The 25,217-nt window shown below is 34.5% G+C and overlaps 1 protein-coding gene across 1 annotated transcript; it reads left to right on the forward strand.

Annotated features, from left to right (window-relative positions):
* The first annotated feature begins 24,251 nt into the window (after nucleotides 1–24,251).
* LOC131026797 (germin-like protein 5-1) lies at nucleotides 24,252–24,902 on the forward strand. The gene has a single exon (XM_057956776.1). The coding sequence runs from the start codon at nucleotides 24,252–24,254 to the stop codon at nucleotides 24,900–24,902; it is 651 nt and encodes a 216-aa protein (XP_057812759.1).
* The last annotated feature ends 315 nt before the right edge of the window (nucleotides 24,903–25,217 follow it).

Consider the following 25,217-nt stretch of genomic DNA (forward strand, 5'->3'; position numbering starts at 1 on the left):
AATAGAACCTATAGTAACCATAAGAGTAATAAGCATGGCACCCAGGCTAGCCAAAAAACCATCAGAGTTTAAGAGAAGCACAATAAACAAAATTAAACATCCTTTTTAAGGGAAGAGATAATGTCTCAGTTCTTTTGAAGATCAATTAAGGCCTCTTTCCATCAAGGAAAAGTCATATTGCCTTTGTTCTTTCTTATGCTCTTGCTCCACTAGTTTGGCTACTCCACTTGAGTTATTTCTTAATCTTGGACTAACCCAACAAGGTGCCCATAGTAGCCTTTCTCATAATACTATGCATGGTAGTAATTAGGGAATTAATGGCACCCTCAATTTCTTTTATTTTTTGCTTTCTATAAACCTCTTCCACTTGTGTTTCCCAAATACTCATTCTCATATGGTGGTTTGCTATCTACACTCTAATCTCATCAAACATATCAACTTTATCTTGGCTATTCATAGGGATATTATTATTTTCCTTCAATCCTTCAATATCATCAACACCAATATTATCTTTATTAGTATTATCCTCATTTTCCTTAGAAATATTATCATCCTCTTGGAATCCCTCTTCTTCATTCTCCTACACCGTGTCTTCTTCAAAATTAGATTCCTCACTGTCTTCATTAATATCCAAAAAAAAATCACCCACTCGGGACATAATGTCCTCTTCCTGCTCTTCAACCAACCTTCTACTTTTTGGGTTAGGATTACTATCTTTAGTAGAAACCTTAGCAAGGTGAGATGACCTACAACCACTAGAGAAAAAAACACCAACCTCATCCTCAGTAATCCTCTTTCTAGTCTTCTTATCATCCTCACTATCTTCAATAAGGGTTATAGCAAGTCCTTTGTTTTTAGTTTCTTTCTGTCCTTTTTTCCTTACATTTGATGACCCCAGGGAATTAGAAGTGGGTTTTATTTGTTTTCAAGGTTATCTTGAGAAGCTCATTGTTAAGAGTAATACGAGAAGGAGTATGACATTTTCTAGATTTTTTATTTCCTAAGGGATTACCTCTTTCCAAGGAGTGGGGTTTTCTAGAAATGAGTTGAATCGTAATAACACTAGGAGGGGGTAAAGGATTATCATTAAAGATCATCGAGGGATTCCCATGAGGGTCCATAGCTAGGGCATAGTTATACAAGACTATAAGCAGACCTTTGTGTAGGGGAGGAGTAGCATCCTTTTATATATTGTGTCGCAAGGAGGAGAAAAAATAAAAAGGAATATTAACCTTTTCATTATGCCTTACATGGTTTTGGATTAGAAAATGGTAGCGATGGACCATTATGCAATAACCCTCCAAAGTAAAGTAATGCTTAGCACACAAACTAACTAGGGCATAAGGGAAAGTAGGTTAAGTATATAATACCCATTTTAAAATCTTTGGAGTTGTTCCCCTTCTTCAAGGAATTTATCAATGAATTTTTGGTATTTACCAATTCTTTTCTTCACAATCATGAGTCGTTATTCTCTAAACCCATCACACTCATAATAAAAAATATTATAGAGAGAGTCATAATTGATACCCTTTGAGTGTTTCCTAGAACCACCCTTTATCTCAAGATCGCAATTTGCAAAGCTTAACTCAACAATATTACTAGAAACCCTTATGTTGTTCTCCATAATCAGACACAAGGTACTATTGCATTTGAAAATAATGTAGGTTTTACAAACCCATAACCATATTCTCTCACAACTAATTATGATAGCAATAAAGAAATTCTTGCAGTTCCCTCAGATTTGGAGATTTTCCCTATCAACATTTTATTTTTCATCACTAATATCATAAAAATTGAGATAGAATCAACCTAAATATCCATCACAAGACATGTGAGGGAGGAAGAGTTTCCCATTGCAAGTAATGCCATATAATTTAGCATTATTAGGCATATTAATAATATACCTGATAGCAATAATACTCACAATAGCCTTAGTGGGATAAGTACTTTTAATACATTTAATTCTGATAACATAAGTGAGGAGGTAATCATGAGAAAAAAATCCACTATCAACTTGACAAGATTGATGCCCATCCTTTTCGCCCACATGTGTTAAAAGAGATATTAATAAAATCCACATTATTTTCACAGAAATAGCATTTTAATATTTAGCGGGACATTACCAATTTTCCAATGGATCCAATTTTGAAATTTTCTTGAGCATCTATTAACATAATATTAGGAATCAATCTTGTGCACATGTTTGTGCCCAATTTTAGTTAGTTTTCCAATATCAATTCCTCATTAATATTAAGGAGGAAATTTTAACACAAGTATGATAATGCTACCTTGTTTTAGTGGAGCAATGGAGAAACCTTAGTGGAGCCTTATGAACTTCACAAACTTGTAAGGGAATCACATATACCTACTCCTTTATCTCTCTTATGCAGTCATCTCAGTGGATCACATTTATGAGATTCCAATATTTATCTATAATATCAAACACTTTTTAGTAGTGTACTATAGGTCACTCATGCCTTTTTTATCATTTTCTTTGATCATAGTTCTGTCTACAAATTTAATGTCATGATTGAGTAGTGTTCTATATGTTCACTCATGTAGAGTTGTGTATCTCTTGATCTACATATTTGGAGGTTCATTGATTCTAGCAAACACCAATTCATCTTTTGAAATAATATACAAATTTTAACATGATTAAGGAGTTCATCATCATATTTGTCTTCATATAAACATCTTTGTAGGAGGTCTAATATTTCTTTTTCTCTATTTTAGAGAGGATTCTTGTTCCAACTATGTTTTCTCCTTTTCTCTATTTTTGAGATATTTATATTTGTACATGAGTACCTTATCAGACAAACAGGTTTTGAAGGGACCCTGAAACCCTTTACAAAGAAGATTCTAAAAGGTTCAGAATCAAAGCATTAAACCCAAAATAGTAATACAAGACAAAACAGGCTACTAAAGATAGAATAGTACAAAATGCAACCAAAAAACAAGCAAAAATCCAAAAAGGCACCCAAAACCAGCAACGATGAACCAGGAACCAACACCGAGACATAAACAAAACCAGAAATAAGAACATAAACTACATGAGGCTCTTTAAGGTCTCTGCAAACTTAGCCTCCAATTGACTTATTTTATTAGCAACAAACCTTAACTCCCAATAATCCATAGTCTAGGAGGCAGCTTTCCTCTTCATATTCCCCCTAGATCTCTTACAAGGGCCAGAATCCACCTGATTCTTGTCTTTATCCTCCTCCAGGTTAACTAGCATCTTGTCCCGTTGATCACTATCAAGATTATTCACCATAATGTTCATTACATCAGCAGTCTTCTTAACAATTTAGTGACTGATAGATATTATGGTCATAAGGGTGGCCTGATTCTTCTTGTAATTCTCCTCCATTTGGATGAATCTATCCCTAACCCCTTTTTCATGTGATCAATAGCTTCAATAGCTTTTTTGATGCAAGCCACAACAGACTTTTTCTCATCCTTGGTCCAATGAGCTCGACCATTCTGACTGTCCTGATGGTTGGAAGTAGGCATAGCCTCTAGCTTGCTGCTCATCACCCTCTAGTGAAAGAGCCATTTAAAAAGGTTGAAGGTGTCAATGGCATGATCTCGTAGCGTACCCAAAATATCCATATAGTCATCCCTCTTAGAATTGAGCTTCAGGCAATTAGCATTAAGGTCCCCCTAAGCGATCGACCCAGTGCCTTTGTTTATATCCTGATGTGGAGGTAGAGGAGGGCCTCATTGATCTGAATTCTAGGATCCAGGCTGACTCTCTTACTAGAATCCTCAGCCCTGAAAGTCTCCTTTTGGCCACTAGAGGTAGGGGAATCATTACACACTGAGGTAGAACAAGAGGAAATAACAACTTGCTTCAAAAATTTCTTACCCCTACCCAGAATAGGTTTATCCTTTGGGGTCTTTTCAATTTTAGCTTTCTTGGGAGGAGGAAAAGCCTCATCCTCCGAGTAAGAATTGGACTCCTCATTTTATGACTCCCTAGCACTGGTATGATCACCACAAGAGGCAGGTATGTGTGGAGAAGGGGCAGGGAGGGCATGAAAATGGGTATCAATTAAAACAAGCAACCCTTAATGAAGGATAGGGTACTTAGCTAGATTTTTCTTATGGTCTCTAAAGCTAGCCCAGAGGGAAGACAACAAGTAAAAAGGGAAAGAGACCCTAATATGATGTCTAAACTAATTGAATAAAACAAAATGATGACCATAAACACTAGTAAAACTCCTATCAAGGGTGAGATATTCCATAAGTACCTTGAGAAGCTAAGCTCACATGTCTTTGATAGCACCAATGTCATAATAACTGGAAGTCTACTTCATCATCTCACTAATACATTTGGCCTCAAATTCCGACGAAGATTTCCGATGGACAAGGCATATTGTGATCAAATTTGATTTATTTTACAAAAATGCTCAAGTTCGTTGGAAATTCCGATGAAATCGAGCAATTCTGTAAAAAAAATCAAATTTGATCACAATATGCCTTGTCCGTCGGAAACCTTCGTCGGAATCTTTTGAAGCTATTCGTATGTATAGAAGCCTATGATCGGGGTAGCACATGCTAATGAAATCCATCGGCAGGACTTACACTAGCGGCAAAGGGAACATTTGGTCTTGTCGATAGTCAACGAGGCTATCCGTAAGACATACACCGATGCAAACCTGTTTTTCATCGAAATTCTGACAAACTCGGGCATTTTTGTAAAAAAATCAAATTTGATCACAATATGCCTTGTCCATTGGAAACCTTCTTTGGAACCTTTTGAAGCTATTCGTATGCATAGAAGCCTGTGATCAGGGTAGCACATGCCAATGAAATCTATCGAAAGGACTTACACTAGCGACGAAGGGAACATTTGGTCTTGTCGATAGCCGATGAGGCTATCGGTAAGACATACACCGATGCAGACCTGATGTATCAAAGGGAGTTACACCGATGAGAAAGTCATCGAGGAAGGTCATTCACATCACCAAAACAACTTTCTAGTTATCTCGAGCTGAGTTTGTGTTGCCCATGCTTTTCTTGTACAACAAACTTGGGTATTATTATTAAAAAAAACATAATGCAGGTTCATTTAAAAAGAAACCAAGCACAGGTCGAGAGCGTCGTCTACGAAAGTTGAAGGTGCTCTTTCCTCCCTCCCCCCTGGAGTGATCTCTCCATAACCGCACACTCCTCAAGTAACATTTTTTTTGCAATCAAGGGCATGCACTTCTTTTCTTAAAAATATTGATTCTATGCATAGTAGATTACGTTTTCCAATTTTGTTTTTATTTGTGTCAATGTGTCTTAGTTGTTTTTCATAATTTTGGTCCACATCCTAGAGATTTTCTTTGGATTCTTACAATGTCCATTAGCCATTCATCCCCAACTGAAGACACTATTGGAACTTGCAAAAATATTGCAAAATTATGTAATTTATTGCTTGAAAACCCTAAACTCTAAGTCAATATTAGTTGCAATTCACTTTGTGATAGATTTTGGTCATAGTCGCAAGCTGAAATTTTTGTGTTTTTAATAACAATCGGGTCTTGAAATTATCACATTAATAATATCCCATTTGTTTTATGTGTGTTCTCTTGTCAAAACATTACATGGTCATTTTCTACTACTCTCAAATGACAGAGTTTGGTTTTTTGCTCTTTATTTTTGTTATTTATTGCATTCAACATGATCATGAAACTTGCTCTCTATCATGGTGATTATCAACTCATACTATCTCTTTCACTAATGGTGATAAAGCTTCTTTGGCCTTTATGACTTTGAGGTCCTATCTATTTATTTCTAACTATTATTCACTATAAATTTTCTTCTTTCTTGTACAATGACCTTTTATCACTATAGTCTTCTCATTGAATGAAAGGTGAATGGCTTTAAATATGTCATCTTTTATTATCTTCTATTATCATCCCTTTGAAAAATAGACTATCATTGTGAACCTTGCACCAATGTTGAATGTCCCGCATTTGAGTGTTCATGGCTTCTCCTATGATTATATAATTGTTGTTGTTGATCTTCAATGAACATCATGTCATCTCTCTGGATCATGGGTTTGTCAAATTGAACTTTTTTTATTACATGGTCATGATGTTTGTCATGTATGTCAACTATCTAACTTATTGTCTTTTTTTCATTTTGCATTTCCTCTAACTCTCTATTCTTTGTAACTCTTATTCTTATAGATATTGGTAAGATATCAGTATGTGTGATCTCTCTTAATACCCTCTTGTCCTTCATGATTGAACATCATTTTGGATTTCTTAAGTTCTTATTATATGCTCTAAGTGTCATTTTTGCACGTGTATTCAATATTTGTTCACCATGTTCTCATACAATGATTATCCTTGCTTGAGAGAAAAATATCCTTATCTTGAAAACACAAATGATGACTATCCTCTTTCATCAATTGTCATTCTTGAATATCTTCTTATATCCCTTCAAGGTTGTGTTTGCTAACTAGTTTTTGCGATGGTAAAATTCATATCAACAAGCAAAAAGGGCATCAAATAGTTCAATCTAAGCATTTCCATCCCCATACATTGTCCAGGTGGTTATACAACATAGTTGACCAAGACCATATAGTTTATGAAAGGATAGAATCTAAAACCTTAAATTTCTAAGGCAAGACCTTTGAGCACAAAGAAAGGGGACATGCATATGCCATCCATTGACTCCTACAATGCCAAAATGTAGAAAACTATTTTCTTTTTTGTTTGTTTTTTGCCCTTTTACTATAAAGGCTTCTTGTTTTCTTTAAACTTAGAGGCTATGAATAGTCTCTAAAAATCCAAAATCCACTCAATTTATCAAACAACTCAATAATGTTAAAGCGTTTGATAAAAATTTGCATTTTAAGGAGTACATTGTATGTAATGAAGGAAAAATGCATAACATACCATGTTGCAAGCACAATTGAAGGAACGATTCAACATGAATAGGAATGTATATATTATAAACCTTTTAACCTCCTTTAGATATTAGAGGGTGCAGAGTTATTTGATGTTCATTTGAGGGTGCAGAGTCATTTGACGTTATATAACTTATGTGTGCTATAGGACTTGAATAAACTATTATGTGTTAGAGGACACTTGTTCCAAAGTTTCTACAGCCATTTCAATGGAACCATTTCTTGCATCAGTTGTGAGAAATAGTTCATGGGCTTGTCCATGTTTTTGTTGCAATTTGCATAGTAATTGGTAGAAAGAAAAGTATCACAAAAGAGTAGAGCAACAACAAATAGAGAAAAGATATACACAATCACCATAGATTTGATCTACTTCTTGGTTATTCTAAAACTTTTTTAGACCTTTGTTTTTCCTTCGCACAAATAAAATCTAATGTCATCTACTTTAAAGAAAATCTTTCTAAGGTAATAAAGTTGTCTTCTTTCTATTCATCCATGCAATTCGTTTGTTTAGAATCAAATATAATATAAAAGGAAATTGCATGTGGATTGCATTAGAATTTGATATCATTAGGACAACATAGGAATTTGCATGGCCACTTGAAATCTCCAAAACAATTATTTGGCTCAATAGTTTGCTTGAGAAGAAAAAGAGAAATTTGCTACCCAAACTAAGCACAACAAACTCTTCCAATGTCTCTTAATACTACCAAGCCAAGATAACAAAGGTGAGAAAATTCTTAAAGATCAAAAGAGTAAAGTTCATTTCCATAGTAAAAGGTCGAAATAATATATCAAGATCAAAATTACAAGTGTGGGGATCACTTTCATAGCTATGAGATTTAATACAACTATTTGTAGGTCATAGATGCTATTACAATGTATACTTAACCCAAGAAGACAACAAAATAGTGAGCACAATCATGTCACTACTCATTAGTAATTGTTCTTGTGTTTATCTTCAGCTATTAGAGAGGTCTTTGGACATTCAAAATTTCATATCAATCACAAGATGGAAAATCTAAAGAGTCAAAGGTGAAAATATAGTAAGGTTGTAGTCACTTAGGAATCACATAAGATAGTCTTATTAATATTGTGTGACCACTATCATGGAAAGGAACAGAAAGCTATAGTAAAGGACAAAGAAAAATGATTGTCCTAATAGTCAAGGAGTTCACAAGTTAGTTGTAAAATCATGTCATAGTCTAAAGGGGAATAAATGATTGTCCTAACAGTAAAAAAGAGTCTTAGATGACCAAAAGACATGAGAATGGACCAATGGTTGGAGCATTTCATAGAATTCTCATAGTCAATTGGTGTAGCAGCACCTAATTGTCCTTCAAGCCTCTATGAGGCAAAATATGAAAGTTTTGTTTTTTGCTGTTTCATGTAGCAAAGCATAACCTAGACTACTGCATGGAAAGGGAAGCATATAGCAAACAATGCATCCAATGAACATGCAATTTCAGAAGAGAGTGAGTAGAATGAAGAATTAAAGAAGGTAGAGGGATGCCTACGACAATTTCCTTTTTCAACAAGAGTATGTGGTCCATTGTACAGTTCTTGGTCCTCAACATATTCCTCAACTGCTCATTATGATCTATCCATGAAATTTAAGTGTATCATCTCACTCCAACTATTTTCCTCCTTAAGTATTTTTTTAGACGCCATGATGAGGGCAGTTATGTTGATAAATGGTGAATTGTGTACCATTAATATTCTTTATATTAACAAATTATATTCTTTTTTGTAGATTGATATGTGAGTTTTTGTTACCACCATCAAATATTCTACCTCGCTCATACCGAGAATTATCTACCATTATGAAAGATATTGGAATGGAGTATCAAGCAATAGATTATTGTCCCTATGATCATATTATATATCATAAACAACATGAATTTGGAACAGAATACCCTAAATGTCATATCAGTAGATATCGAACAATCAAATAACAAAAAAGGTGCCTTGCAAGGTTCTTTGTTATATTCCCATTATTCCACGTATGCAACGATTATTCAGGTGCACTAGCTTGGCACAATTTATGGATTACCATGCATGCAATAGAAGTCAATGATTATTCGAATGCCTACAAATGGTTTAGCATTTATGGACATTTGATAGTGAACTCCTTTGTTTTCATACCTATGATTTTCCTTCATGATAGTGAACAAAACAACTTGTTTCTTCTCAATGGATGTCTTAATAGTGTAAAGGATTATCCACCTTCATCAACATAACATCTACTCATCATGACCCCTCTTGATCTACTCATTGTGTTGTTGATCATGACTAGTATAAGCTCATTCATTATTTCTTTTCATATTATAGTCTAGCAGTTTTCTAACCTCCTTCAAACTCTATCCTTGTATTTGCAAACTCTTAAGCTTTTTGGGACTATCTATCTCGATAAGATCCTCACTATCATGGTTGATCCTTGTATCCTTGAATTGTGATTTAAAACTAGGGACCTTATTGACTTTCCTATGCTCTAAAATGCTATAACAGTGAGTGTAAATTCATAGTGCCTTTTGTATGTTCTTCCTTTTCTTTATTTTTCATTGCGTTTTAGCATCTCACTATCATTTTTAATGTCATTCTTTGATTTTTTGGCCATAATATTTAATGGTAACCTTCCTTATTGGTTTTCTTGAAGAAGAATTGTCTTTCATGGTACTTATGTTCCTCTGATTTTGGCTTTAAGAGTCTCCTATAAAATAAAAACCTTCTCTATTTAATGACATTTCTTAGATAGTTATCTCAAGTCATAACTAACTCTTGAAGGGTTCATAACTGCACTAAGACTACTAGAACTACTTCAAAATCCCTCCACTTTGTTAGGCCTTGAAGTGATGTTTACATGATTCGATCAAGTGATGAATTAAACCCCTTTAGTGGTTGCATGATAGAGTCTAACTGTTCATATGAACTTCAAGAAGTAAAAATGGTTGAAAGTCATTTTAAGTAAACAAAACTTGTTTACCTATTTGGCACTTTCAACTCATACTAAGATATCATTAGAGATTCTAAGAATACTCTTTGATGGCTCATGACAGTGATATGACTGCTACATAAATAAATTTCAAGCCTCTCTTATGCCTTTGAATTGATTCATGATGATGCAACTGAGCATTAAAGTATTTGCATGATATTTTGATTGATCAATGAGCTTTATAGTATACCTTCAACTAGGCTATTGACTGATCAAAACTCTTGGATCCCACTATTACTGTATTTTAGACTTTCTTTGGGTGGGAATTTTGCTGCTACAAGGTCATTTTGCTTATCCTTCATCATACTGTGACTTATTTTCTCATTGTGCTTCCTCATCATTAAAGCTTTCTCTATTTATTTTTCTTCTCTTGTTGATCATTGTCATGGTCTTTGTCCTAACAAGATTTTAGACAAATCTCGAGCTATTGCTATCATTCTACTATGACTGCTATAATAGTCCAAGGAAAGCCTGCAACTACTCCTTGGTCACTATGTATAAATGTAAATGCTCTATCTTCATTAGGCACAAATATCATTGGTTTGTCCTCATGCAACCTTATTTCTAGCTCACTATTTTTTAAAAAATATTTCATTGCACTTTTCTGAGATTTCAAATGACTGCATTTTCTGGGTTTATGGCATCTTTTGCCTAACCTTGAACTTCCTATCATTGAACTACCCTATTAACAACCCCCATGTTCAATTATTTCTCTGAGAATTCTCATTATACAGTGATTGTCTTTGCGATATGGATTATGAGGTTGTAGCATTTGATCTCTTTTGGTAATAGTATTGTTGCTATTCTAGCATAGTCTTTCATTTTTAGTGTTTTGTCTTCGGCAGAGACTATTCTTTTTTCCTATTTGATAGCTTGTACAGTATTTTGTGACTAATTCTAGATTGTGTTTGTGCCTTGAAACTGAAACCTTGAAGATGTTTGTAGAAGGTTTTGTACTTAAGTCTATCAACTCACTGTAATAGAAGTCTCAAAAGATGCAAGGTTGTTCCTTACTATTCCTTGGGTTCTTATGAATGCAACCTTGTCATTTTTCTGTGTGTGATTTTCAATAGGTGTTCTTGAGGTCTGAAATCATACTTCAAGATGCTCTTTTCATGGTGCATGCATAGTGTTTCTTTGTCTTTATTGTTGTTTGATAGTGATTTTGTTCTTATCCTCTAACCAATCCTTCAATCTCAACCCTTCAATCTAGATCTGTTATCTCTCTTGTTGCACTTTTTTCCATCTGGATCATATACATGTAGCTTCTTTATTATTCAACAAATCATTTTGTAAAACCAAATCTTGTTGAAAGAGGATGATATTTTATATTTATATTGAAGAGTTTTCCAAATAGTAAAGTCATTATAATTTATAATTGTTGATCTTCTTGGCATTGGTAGTCAGAAATATGAAATGAAACTTTAATTGTTTTGCATGTAATTATGACCTAGACATCCTTGTTTCTTCTGTTGCTTGTTAATTATGAAATATATTCATTTTTAGCTAAATTAATTACGTTTTATTTCTTTTTACTTGTTTTTTGCCCTGTTTGTTAAACTTAAAATATATATTTAGAACTTGTGCCATTTATGAACAATTTTCCATCTCAGTAGGTAATGAAATGTACCATATATTTAATTGGCTCATGAAAGTTTAATTGTTTTGTGCATAATTATGACCCGGACCTGCTTGTTTCCCCTCTTGCTTGAGAGTTACAAATTTTCAGCTCAATTAGTTACATCATTTTCCTTTTTACTCACTATTTATTGAAAGTAAATACTTAGAATATGGTTCTTGTATCAATTAGCAGGTAGTGACATATATAAAATACTATTATTCCATGCAAGATCTATTTAAATTTAAGCTCAATCATTGGTTGATTGTTGTTAATCAAAAGTGTAATCAGAGGCTTGGGTTTACTTGTTCCCCTTTCCACTGGGTGAACAGGGAATCTGCTTAAGTAATATCTTTCTTCAAAGACAAAATAGGTGAACACAAAGAATCTCATGTCATAGGATTCAACAATGACTACCCACAGTACCAATGTTGCAAGCAATGAAACTAAGGATTCACACCCTCCTCATCCACCTTTGAATGAAAGAATTATTTCATCCATGTCTCGGAGGTCTGTAGTTGCACATCCTTGGCATGATCTCAAGATTGGTAAGGTCCATCTTCTTTTTTCTCATTTATGTTTATACGAACATCTAATTAATACTCTAGCTTAGATACTTGCACATTAAGATGTTTGCATATACAGTCTTATTTTAGTAGCATTCAATTATAGGGTGATGTTGGATGGTTTGGATAATGTCACAGTTGTGTATGCTAATGATTACTCAATGTTTGCCTGCTATAATTTATATGTATGAATAAGTTGAAGGCTGGGAGTATTTACACTGCATGTGTACCATTATCTTCTTATGTAAACACTCTGGTTGCCAATAAACAAGGTTTATTTCAAATCTGTATGGGATTCCTAGAATCTAACTCCCTTTTGTTATCCCCTAATTTCCAATAATTGTCTGGTTTTAAAAAAAATATGGGTGTTCTTTTTCTTGTGGTATCTTCACGTATTCTTTTCAGACCAGAAAAGAAGTGCATTTTAATGTTGTTTCTCATGTACCTGTAAGACGGGAATTATTGGTAATTCATGGTTTTACTTTGTTTTTATATTTAGATACATCATTTAACCCCTTTATGTTGAACATCTGGATGGAGGACCTGAAGCTCCTGCAATTTTTAATTGTGTAAGTACATATTGCATTGTGTGACTTCATTCTTTCTTTCTTTACTCTTTGGGGTCGTATGCCTTGCTCCTGTTAAAATTATTTGGCAAATGTTATTCTTGAATAAATGATTGTCTAAATAAATCTACTTGAAAATATGCTCCACAAACATGTTGTTTTTGGTTGGAGAACCTTCCCATCATTCAATGTTTAAGTTATTACTTGATCCTGGCGGTAGCCACAGTTATTTGCATACTTCTTGACCTATGAAATGATTCTTAGGATTGAATTAAACAATTGAAATTTAGCACCATACTTTCATTGCAAATATTCATTAAGAAATTGATATTGATATTGATATTGATATTGATATTGATATTCAAATGTTAATTTTTGGTCACTGGCTACATGTTTTCTATTCTTTGATATTTAAGCGACTAAAATGTTTTCTCTAATACTCTAGGTTGTGGAAATTAGTAAGAGAAGTAAAGTGAAGTATGAAGTGGACAAAAATACTGGTCTTATCAAGGTAAGCTTGTTTGCTAAGTTGTGAGTTGAAAAGTTAGGCTCTTCTAGTTGCTCCTTTCTTTACATTATTGCTCTTCTAGTTGATAAAATTGCTTGTGGTAAGAGAATTTTCGAATTGGTTTGAATCGACTGAAGATAAAAATGGAAAAAATATTTACATCGAAAAACTTCCAGAATTTAGTTCTTTGGCAGATTTTACCAAGCTCCGTAAAAATGAAATTGATGGAGAGGATTTGCAGACTGTGATTGTTAGTTATCACAAAAAATTACTGTGGTCGATTCTTCAGCCCAGTTTCTAGGTTAAAGAATTATCATTCTTGTGTTTAAAAGAAAATTAGTTTGATTTTCATATTTGAAAATATAATTCGTCTTTTCAGCTCATAGTGAAATATAATTTCTTCTTAATTTTTATATATCTGAAATTTTTATAATTAAAATTTTCTAGCAGCCCTAATATGGTTTTCATTTATGTGCAGGTTGACTTGGTAGCTGCTATTCATATTGCTGATAAAGAGTAATTCTTGAACTTGATTTTATATTTGGTCCTTTTTTTATGAAACTGAATAGTTATTTTATTTTCGTGCTTATTCCCAATTTTAATTTAATTGTTTGGGAGGCTTTTAAGTCCATGTGGGGTAAGAACAAATGAATGAAATATGTTTAATGATGTCTACCAGAGATTTAAGGGAGCAAGAGACAGAAAATTGGACAAGAGATTTGGTGGCATCTTGTGGGTTCAATTTGGCTTTTGACTACTTCAAACCCATAGGGAGGGATGTTGTCACTAGGTCTGATGTGGACTTTAGGGTAATAGTAGTATTTGTATGAAGACGATCCTAAATTCATAGAGGCACAAAAGGCATGTAAGGAATTAATAAGCATTGATAAAAGTAAGTAGTTAGATTACTTGATTCAAAATGAGATGTTTAAGTCAAATGTGCATACCAAGAAGTTTAATGAGATAAATTCTAATTAAGGAAAAGCATGGCAGTTTAGCAAGGCACTTTGGAGTAGACAAGACAATTGCATTGGTGAGAAACAATTGTTTGTTTCTACTAATATACGAGGATGTCAAGAAATTTTATCAAAGTTATAGGACTTGATAGTTTTAAAAAGGAAGCATTTGAAATCTTGGCTTGTAATATGTATTAGCCATTACCAGTACTGAAGAAACTTTGGGAAGAGTTAATATGGACTTTGCATTAGAACAATTAAGAATATAGTGAGGGTACAATCCAAACATAGGAATTTTGACGTCCACCCAGGAAACATTCGATGAGGATGTTGTATGCCCGATGACATTCTCTTGCTGGATAAGCGGCCATGGCTGTCATCGGAAGAGTCATGGGTGTCATTGGAATTCTGACTCCAGTCAACAAAATATCCAATGAGGATGTTGTATGTACGACGACATTCTCTCGTCAGACGGGCGTCGGAATTCTGACGTCCACCCAGGAAACATCCAATGAGGATGTTGTATGTCGAATGACATTATCTCGCCTAATGAGCGGTCATGGCCACCGTCAGAATTCCGACATTGGTGAGCACCGTCAGAATCTCCAACTACAAGTTTTCGGCAACTACGTTTGTCGGCAGTCCGATGAAAAATAGTCAAAATTCTAACGAACAGCCATCAAAATTGAGCCCCAAATGTACTAGTGTCTTCTCCCTTTCCTTCTCAGTTTTGAGAAATTTCTCCACCATAGTATCAGTCTATTTCTTGTCCCTATAGTACTTCATACCATTAGAAGAAAGGCCTATGACTTCTGCAATCAAATTTTCATCCACTGTCACCTTTCCCCCATGCAGGATGATGGTCCCATCCCTCCAGTGCATTTCAAAATACCCAGTGACATCTTTTTTAACTCCCTACAATCTTTCAATGTAAGGAACAATACCCCCTTTCTTGAGTAGCTTCCAGATGTCCTAATTTTTCTTCACATGCTCACAATTCAGAGGCTCAACTTTCTTTCTAATGCCCCCCATTCTGAAATTAACCCTAGAGCTTAGAAAATTAGCAGCGAACAAACTGAGGAGAAAGGCCCAAGTAGGTAAAATGGCTACCCACAAAGTGTGCCAAACTTTGGCGCAATAGTTAATCCACCCGCTACTAGAACATGCCAAGTAGAAAGGGAGGGTGATATTTCTAGAATCAGTTCTTGTAGTAGATGCCTCCTTACTCATTGTCCTTAAAGGAAATAATCTTGCCTTGAATTCTATCATGGAAAATTAGCATGTTGAATTCAGTTTCCACCCTATCTTCCTTGGTCCATGTCACTTGTCTTGCACTACCAACACCTTTATTAGCAAGGTAATCAACCACAACATTTGATTCCCTATAAATATGGGAAATAAGACATTTCTCAAAATATTTTATGATATCCCTAGCCTTACTTATCCATCCTTCCACGTTCCATGATGACTTAGAACTACCTTTGATATATTGTATTATATTTTTAGAATCTTCCTCTATCCAAACATATTTGAAATTATGTTGCCTAGCAAGATTTAGGCCTTGGAATGGGTTCCCAAGGGGAGCGCCACTGCTAAAATGAGCATACCATTATGATCTCTTAACACTCCCCCACATCTAGTTGGCCCAATGTTACCTTTGGTCGCCCCATCAAAATTAATCTTGACCCATCCCTGAGGGGGCCTACTCTAGGATTTAACAATTTTGCATTTGGGATTAGATTTCAAGGCCAAAGAGATATCCACTTGCACCTCCCAAACCTTTGCAACTCTAAGCTCATAGTCATTGCAGACCAATCTACTATTGAAATTCGACCAGGGGTTCACAATAGAAAGGTTGTCATTGATAGCTCAGTTTATTTTTTTGAGGACAATATCAAGTTGAAGATAAGAGTCCTTGAAAATACGGTTGTTCTTCTCTTTCCAAATACCCCATGCAACATGAGGAAACACAAAATACCATAGAGTTTGTAAGATAAGGTTCTTAGAAGGCGCCTTCCATTGCAAAATAAGATCCTTAACCGATTCAAGAAAGATCCAGCATAATTCACATCGCTGAAAGACTTGATTCCAAACATCAATAGTGAAAGGGCAATGCAAAATAAGTGATCAACATATTCAACATCTTTCATACAAAGATAACACCTGTAAGGAATAGAAAAACCTCTCAAGTGAAGAGATTATATGTGGTAAGAATCTTGTTCAGGAAAAGAAGCTAGGAAAAGATATTGGTTTTTGGAATCAGATACATTTGATCCATATTTTGGACCACCAAGGAGAAGGAGGTGAGTTACCAAGCTGACACACTACTGAGGTGACTGAGAAAGATGTAGAAGAAGAACGGCTCCACACCAGAGCATCCTCAGAGTTAAAATCCTCCAAAGAAAAGGAATTCAAAGATGACTGCAGTGGGCCAAGGGCAGGACTAACCAGGGATAGATTAACCCACCCCCCATCAACCCAATAATCTACCACTCTCAAGCCAAATAAGACAATAAACTCCTCTTTGAAAACACCAAGAACAAGATCTAAGGCCAGCAAAGTCTTACCAATCTAGCAATCATCCCAAAAGACAATGCTCCTACCATTTCCCAACTTCCAATAAGACCCTAGTAAAGCAACATCCCTAGCCTTGATGATATTATTCCAAAGATGAGATCCAACTAGGAGCTATGGGGAATTAAGAAAAACATGAAAGTTTTAAAAATAATGAAGGTACTTGTTATGCCACAAAGTGTTCCATTCTCATCTGCAACTAAAAGTTCTCCAGACTTGCTTAGCAAGGAGAGTAGAATTAAATATTTTGATACTCCTAAGACCCAATCCTCCAAACCTCTTGGGTTTGCACATACTCTCACACACCACCAAAGGGATTCTTTTCCTCTCCTCCACTCCTAACCACATATAGTGTTTTTGAATTCTCTCAATGAGGTCTGCATACTTAGAGGGGATCTTGAATAAACTTAATGCATACACTGATAGATTTTGAAGTGTTGATTTCAAAAGTTGAACTTTACTAGCTTGGCTCAACAAAGCAACTTTCCATCCCACTAATTTCCTATTGAATCTGTCAATAAAGGAGAGCCAAAAAGAATCAGGAGGCTTGGGCCCCAAAGGCAATCCCAAATAGGTAGAGGGAAAAAACCCCCACCAAACAGCCAAGGACATCAACAATATTCTTTTGTCTAGCCTCAAGAGTGTTGAGAAAAAATATAGAACTTTTAGCTATGCTCACCATTTGTCCTGAAGCTCTCTCATAAAGACTAAAGATATTCTTAGTAACCCTGGCTTCTCCAACAAGCGAACTCCCTATCAAAATAGTATCGTCCACAAATTGTTGGTGAGAACGGATCGGGCTAGCAGAAGAAGGTTTCAGGCCTTTTAAGGAACCATTGGCAACTTGTTTCTGAATAAATCTCCCAAAACTATCAGCCATGATGGTAAACAGGATAGGAGAGATAGGGTCTCATTTTCTTAGACCCTGAAAAGAATTAAAATAATGGGCACCATGTTGTTGAAACTCACTTTTTTCAGTGATTAGCCTACTCCCTAACTATCTCTTAAGGGGGTGTTAGTTTTAAAAGTAGTTTTGTAAAACTATTTAGCTTTTAGCCTACGTAGTAGATTTCTATTTGCACTATAATTAACCTTCCTTAGAGGTTACCTAGACTTTTTTCTCACATCATGTAGACTCACCAAGTGTCCCAACACTTGGCCATAGAGTCTTGCACTTGTTTCATACTTGGAGGGGTAGTCAAAGTTTCACTCCTATCTTCTCGTCTCTTCTTTTGTGACTTTAATATAAACAAAGACCATTCGTTCATTTTACATTACATGCTTATGATATTTCTCATTTTTCAAATTGCTTGTTTATAGAGATTTTGTGATTATAAGAAGATCTTGGTTGCTCCAATAAGGAGTTTTCATATTTTTTATATGTATTATTGAAATATTTTGGTAAATGGGTGCAATATCACATGAAATGAGCACCTATTATATTTATCATTTAAACATGGCTAAATATACTACTTTCATTATTTTTATTCACTCTACAAGTAGTGAAGCCTCTAAAAAATCAAACAAATACTAAATAGATAAAATACAATATGATTGTATTAGAGCTTGGAGGAACTAGTGCTTGGAGGATTTTTTGCCATCTTAAATAATCTTCTCAATTATAGATGATGCTTGTATGAGAAGGATGTGTTGTTTTTTTTCTTTTCTTTTTGATGCTAACACAGTTAAAGAATATAAATATTGTGATGTCTTTTTTTAAGATAGATAAGAGACTTGGTGAACTCAATATGGATTGTTGCCCAAATAGTTTAAGAGGTGTGATCCTGGGAATTAGAGCCTTTCAAGAATCAAGAAACAACTTGATGATAAATAGATGTTTTTTCCAAGAAATCAATGGATCTATGCTTTTGGAGTTTAGTGAAGTGGTAATTCAAGAACTTAAGAATTCATCTCAAGAGATATACATTTCCAAGGATTATGAGGCATCTTGGCGGAGCTTTGTTAGTGTAGGTTTTTTATTTTCCTTATGTTAGGGGGTATTTATTTTTCCTACACATATATTATTAATCTTGGTTAGGTTATTAGGGGTGGTTAATATGAGGACACATGGAAAAATACTTCAGCTACATGTGTAACTCTCCACCTCACATGGTAGTTGAGTTACACACCCTCTTTTGGTTTGTTGTGCCACCTCTCATAACCACTATTTTATTACTTCCTAAGTGAGTTATTAGTTGGGTTTCTCACCCTCTTTTGGTCTTATGTGACAACTTTCTCAACTCCTTCCCTATCTTCATGTAAGGAGGTTATGCCACATATTTTGGCATTTACCAAGAAAGTAAAACCTCCCACTTTTCATGGGGACTATGAGTTAATGCACCCCTTGGATGTATATGATATTATTTTTCTATATAATATGCACTATACTCTCACCTTCAGTAGTAAATTCATGTGTGATGATGCTTTAAATGAACCAAATATTAATTTAAAGTCATTTATGATGGAACATGATGAATAATAAATGAATTCATACATAATGACATGCAATGACACCAATTTTTGCATTCAAATCTTACATATTTCGAAGAAGAGTGTGGGAGTGTCAAAGAATTGCAATGCATAAATAATGCCTTCTTGAGCTTTTTCATCTAGTTCTAATCACCTTATCTTACTAACATTCATATTTTCATGACATATGTGCTTATCATGCCCATCATTAATCATCATTTATTTGATTATTATACTAGAAATAAGCCACACCTAGAGTGATGATGGGTTGGCCAAAGAGCGACAAGTAGCTCAATTTGTAGAGCACTCCAATCATAAATGAGAGGTCATAGGTTTGAATTAGAGCTAGACTATGAAATCCAAGCACATGTGTTATATCTTAATGTGGGGTGTTAGAATTAAGCCTCACCTAGACTAATGATGAGTTGGTAGAGAAAGCCAGTAGCAAACGAAAGGTCCTAGGTTTGAGTCCTAGCTAGTATATATGAGTTGTAGCTTAAAACATTACATGATGTAAACATAATACTTATTTAATTTGTATATTAAATTTTGTTTATACTAAGTTTACATTTACATTTCATCTATTACATGTCCCTAGATGCCCTAATTGTGTGCTTTTTTCAATGCAAAAATTTGAAGAGGGGTGAAATTCTACTACTAACACACTTCTCTATCGAGCTTGTAGAGAATCATGGGTATTAAAAAAACACTCAATACCATGTCAATATGGGTCCTTATCACATAAAATTTAAGCTCCCAATATGTCATTACTAGTTTCTTAACGGAATAACTCTTCTAACCCTACTCACTCCTCTCTAATTATTGTTTATAATTAATTCATATTACAATTATGCTTGTCTTTGCTCATTCATTATATTATACATCTTTTCTCGAGTTTCTAGGTTCCCAATAAGTATGTGTGTGAAGGATGAAAGAGTAAACAACAATTTCCACTTGGGTCTATTAGTTTAGGTATACCCTAATATCCCTTCATGTTTTGATATTTACATCAAATCAATGTTTGTTTGTGTTTATTTACATTATCATATATATACATTTAGAATTCACATGCATTTCAAAATGGAGCTAAAATATAATTTTTTAATTTACATATATACACAATAATTCTCATTTTCTTTTATACCCATTTTGATTGAATGACTTAGTATAGTTGTAGGCACTTAAATTTAACCATAGTATAACATTAATTAATCATAGTTAATTCACTCTAACATCACCACATTGATTAATTCAATTTAGTTTTTAAAAAAATCATATAATAACATCCATATGGTTTATGACTAATTTTTGAAATGGGAAGAGCGGGAGTTGCGAAGGTTCTTGCAGGAGGATGCATTGAGGACGGTGAGGATGGAGATAACACAAACAAAGATGATGCTTTTGTTCCCCCTCTTCCTATTATTGTGGTTCCTTTTCTGCGGAAGGGGTGCAGAGGACCGTGTGGCAGGAGCTACGAGAGATGCGGGTGTGGTGGGTGTAGATTTGGATGCTCTACCACTGAGGGAGTGAAAGATGAAGCTTAATAAGGATGCGAGAGACCCCCACCCCTTCATGTTGGCTACTATGGCTTTTGGTTTGGTCTTTGCCTAATGGAAGACGTGCAGAGATTTAAAGATGTGCAAGAGATGGAGCCAATGCATGTGCATTTGCAAAGGACGCCCGAGGGTTTGGACTTCAAGTGGGGAAGATATTGTTGGTGTTGCAGACAAGGTTGAGAATGTTGCAAATATGGTTGAGGTGGATCTAGGTTGCCTCTATATTTTTTCCTTTGGTTCTATGTTTGGGGGTGTGTGCCCCCATCTTTGTTCTGCTTTTTTCAAGACTTGGTTGTCCCCATTCTGCCATCTATAGCCCTCCTTGTTGGTCTATCTCGACTTTGTTAGTTGGAGGGCTCTAGCTCGGGTTTCATTTTGGTAGGTTTTCCCTTTGATCACTGTGCGTGTTGCAATGGGATCCATGGTTTGGGTCCAATGTTCTTTTCCGTGCAAAGCTTTTCATTTCATGTCCTTATTTCTGAGGCTTTTCTCAATGGACCTATGGAGGTGGGCTCTTTCTATTGGTATGGATTCTAACGGGACTTCATTTACTATTTCTATTGGCTTGGCTTTGATCTCTCATATTGAGGTGGAGAGTTCCAGGCTGGGTTGGTTTATTTTTTTGATTCAACATTTGTGGTCTTTTTTGGATAGTCTTATTGAGGTGGAGCTATCTTCTATCGAAGTGGAGATGTTTTTTGCTGAACAATATGGGAGGTGTTGCTTGGTGGGGTTGAACGATGTTTGGTTGGTTCAGCTTGAGGTCTCTTTCGCTTCAGCTTCTATTGAGGTGGGTCTCCTTCATATTGAGGTGGTAAGGGGTTATGTTGGTTGGGTGTTGACTTATAGTTGCATTGTCTCTACTGGGTTCAAATGGTTGGTTTTGGGAGCCAATTCAAAACCCAATATGAAGGTTTGGGGAGCCTTTCAAAACCCTTTGGTCCCAGATTGGTCATGTATGCTTATCATCAAGAATTTAGCGGTTGTAGTTTAGGGATTATTGCTCAAACTCAATGTTCAATTTATGGGTGCCTGGAAAAATCATTGGTATCTGATGAAGGTTAAGGTTGCCTTGATAAAACCCTTGTATTTTCTTGTTTCGACATCTCTTGGTGTTGTTTGAGCTTTTTGGAGGATGGCTTTGTCCTCCTTTGTTCAGCTAGGTCTTCAATGATTTTTTCGTTTTGGCTGAGGGTGGGGTGCTGGCAGTCTTTGCTGATTTTTGTTGCAGCATTCTTCTGTAAGTTCTGGATCTGTTCAAAATCTGAGGGTTTTAGGTCCCTTCAAGACTTGTTGTAAGGGGTTTTAGGTCCACTCAAAACCTATTTGTTCCTTAATAAAAAACTAATCAATTATCATTAACTATTCAACTAATTATTAATTAATCATTTTTAGTATCAATTAATTAATTTTGATATTTATCACTTAAAATAACATCACAGTTAGTGAACCTTTCATCTACTATCTTTTTGTATGTTTGATAACTTTTCAGTGTTGGTGAACTTAGACTGCTTATTTTTAAATTTTCGTTTGTAACTTGGTTGTTTTGGATCTAAAACCCGCTTTTTCCCTAATCAAAAACATTATAGTTAGTTAATAATATAATAATTTATCAATTATCCTCTTAACATTAAATAGTTCTTAAAGTCAATCTCTTCCACTTATTCCTTCACAAAATAATAGCTTCTATAATTAATCATTGCACATTCTTAAATGTAGGAAATTAAAAAAATCAAATAGACATGTAAATGAATTTTAAAATTAAATTAATAAAAAGAAACTTAAGTTAGTAGAATAGGTGAATTACTCTCAACAATTTATCTCCTCATTTGAAAAATCATAAATCTATTTCTTTTTCCTCAATTTATACAAAAAGAAAATCAATACATCATGATGACACTACAAAAACATTGCATGATTATTTGAGTATCCATATTGTATTGTGACATGAGAAAATATTAAAAAATCCTCAATTAGATATTTAGATATTTTTTAGAGTTTAATTTTGATTATTTTTCTTTTTTATTTCAGCTATATATTCTTTATATTTTCGCTAACAATTATCATGCATTGATAAATAATAAATGAAATTCACTTGTCAAAGTTTGTACTCATTTCCTAATTTCTCACTGATTTCCGCATACGCATATATTCATATATTAGATCAAACCTCATTTTTATCTGCCCATCTTCATATGTATTTGTCATTTATTATACCTATTATTACCTCATGACTAAACATTCTTTCCTTTCATGTTATTCTGATTCCCTTGATAATGGTCAATCTTATAAAATGTAGAAAGGTTGCCACATAACTTGGGATTGGTCAATAGAATTCAAAAGTTTCTTATACAAGTTGTAGTGACTCTCACTTTTTCTATTCATGAGTATGATCCTACTTGGTTTATGTTAGTATAGTAATTTAGTGTTTTTTGCATTGAAAGGCATTCATCATGCATTCATCCATATCCAATCCTATAAAATACCTTAGATTTTGAAGTGAAAATTAATCATAGAGACTATTCACAATAAAGCACTAAAATGAACCTATCTACATCGATTCATGTTTAGACATTTGCATTATTAAGGAGTTGTGTCTTTAATCTTTTCCACAACCATAAAGTTTCTCAAAACAAAAGGCTTAACCTCGGAGACAATTGTCATTAAAACCAATTATTTCACTAAAGTGTTCTCTTAAACACTACTCATCCTTATAGAAGAGAAAACCTTAGAATTTTAGACATTTGTAGACATAGAAATCTATAGAGTGAAGGATACGCAATACCAATCATTTATAATATGAATTTAAGAAAAAAAAAAAATCAAAATTAATATAATATCAAGATGCACCTAAGAAAAATATTTCATTTCTAATACTAAGATGAATATATCAACACTACATTAAAATAATATTCTCTCATTTTAAAAAAATAACTCAATTCCTCTATATTTCCTTTCACACATATCAATTCTAACTACTATAATAAATTAATCTACATTAATATACAATTGCTTATAGAATTAATTTGATTAATATAGATTAACATTAGCAAAAGTATACTTTCATTAACAAAGTTAAAAAGAAACATTCAAAAAAAATGGAACTGTAATGTAAGATTTTAAATTCTAAAACCATATCACAACATTTGTAAGGTCAGTTATCAGATGCACCATGATAATTATAACTAGATGATACATAAGAAAGATTTTGACTTCTCATCATAAAGACTACTGTCATGTTTCACCATAAATTCTGTTCTTACACCATCTCATACGTTTACAGACGAAACGAAATCAAATCTTCTAGAAATAAGTCCGGAGACTTTTGAGAACAGGCTAGAACGGGAGATTCCAGGGCCGTGTCAGTCCAAAATTGTTGGCCGGCCATCAAATTATACTCTTCTTTATTTCATTCCAAGTCGGAGTTGCAGACTTGTTCTTCTTTAGAACTTTCTAAAAGTCTATATAAACAGTCGATCAAATGCAGAAGCTCCAAGTTCATTGTTATCCTCTTCTCTAGTTAGAAATTAGCACACATAACTGCTATGGCATACTTTGTGCTTCCCCTCATAATGCTCTTATTAGTGCCCACAATAAGTTCAGACCCAGATTCTTTGCAGGATTTTTGTGTAGCTGATACCAAGTCATCCACAGTTTTCATAAATGGGTTTCCTTGTATGAATCCCAATTACGCTACTGCAAAGGATTTTACCACATCTATTCTGAGCAACCAAGGAAACACATCAGGCAATCTGTTTGGAGCAAGTGTTGTTTTTACAACACCACAAGTGCTTCCTGGAATAAACACTTTGGGCGTAGTGTTTGCTCGTGTAGATGTGGGTGTGGGAGGAGAAGTTCCACCTCACACTCACCCAAGAGCCTCTGAAATCGTCTTCGTTTTGCAAGGAAATCTCACCGTTGGGTTTGTAGACACTACCAACAAGCTCTTCTCTGCAGATATCAAAACAGGAGATGTTTTTCTGTTCCCCAAGGCCCTCATACACTTTGTTCAGAACACAGGAGACACAACTGCCTCTCTCATAGGAGCTTTTAACAGTCAAGCTCCTGGTGCCCAAATAATTCCTTTGGCTCTTTTTGCGTCTAATCCGGCCATTCCCAACGAAGTCTTGGCCAAGGCATTCCAGATTAACGCCTATGAGGTGGATACTATCAGGAAAAACCTCGGTGGGACCTGAGCAATTGATTTCTTATTGAGAAATTGTTATTTGTGATGTTTATCTATATCCTACTTCCATGGTTACCAAAGAATAATTGTATCTTTCAATTCTAGTATTAAAGTATTGTATTTGTGATTCCCATTTCGCATCCCAAAAATATAAATGTATCCTGAAATTATAGTGCTCAAGGAGTATGTAGCTTCTCTGGGTGTTATAAGTATCAATGAATGTATGTCGTTTTCATTATCTTTTATAAGTTTTTTTAAAGATTTGTGTCTAATGTGTTTAGTTAACTGTCTGTGTACATTCGTCTATGAGTTTGACAACAGAGGA

The sequence above is a fragment of the Cryptomeria japonica genome, chromosome 1, assembly GCF_030272615.1.
Source record: "Cryptomeria japonica chromosome 1, Sugi_1.0, whole genome shotgun sequence".
NCBI lineage: Eukaryota > Viridiplantae > Streptophyta > Pinopsida > Cupressales > Cupressaceae > Cryptomeria > Cryptomeria japonica.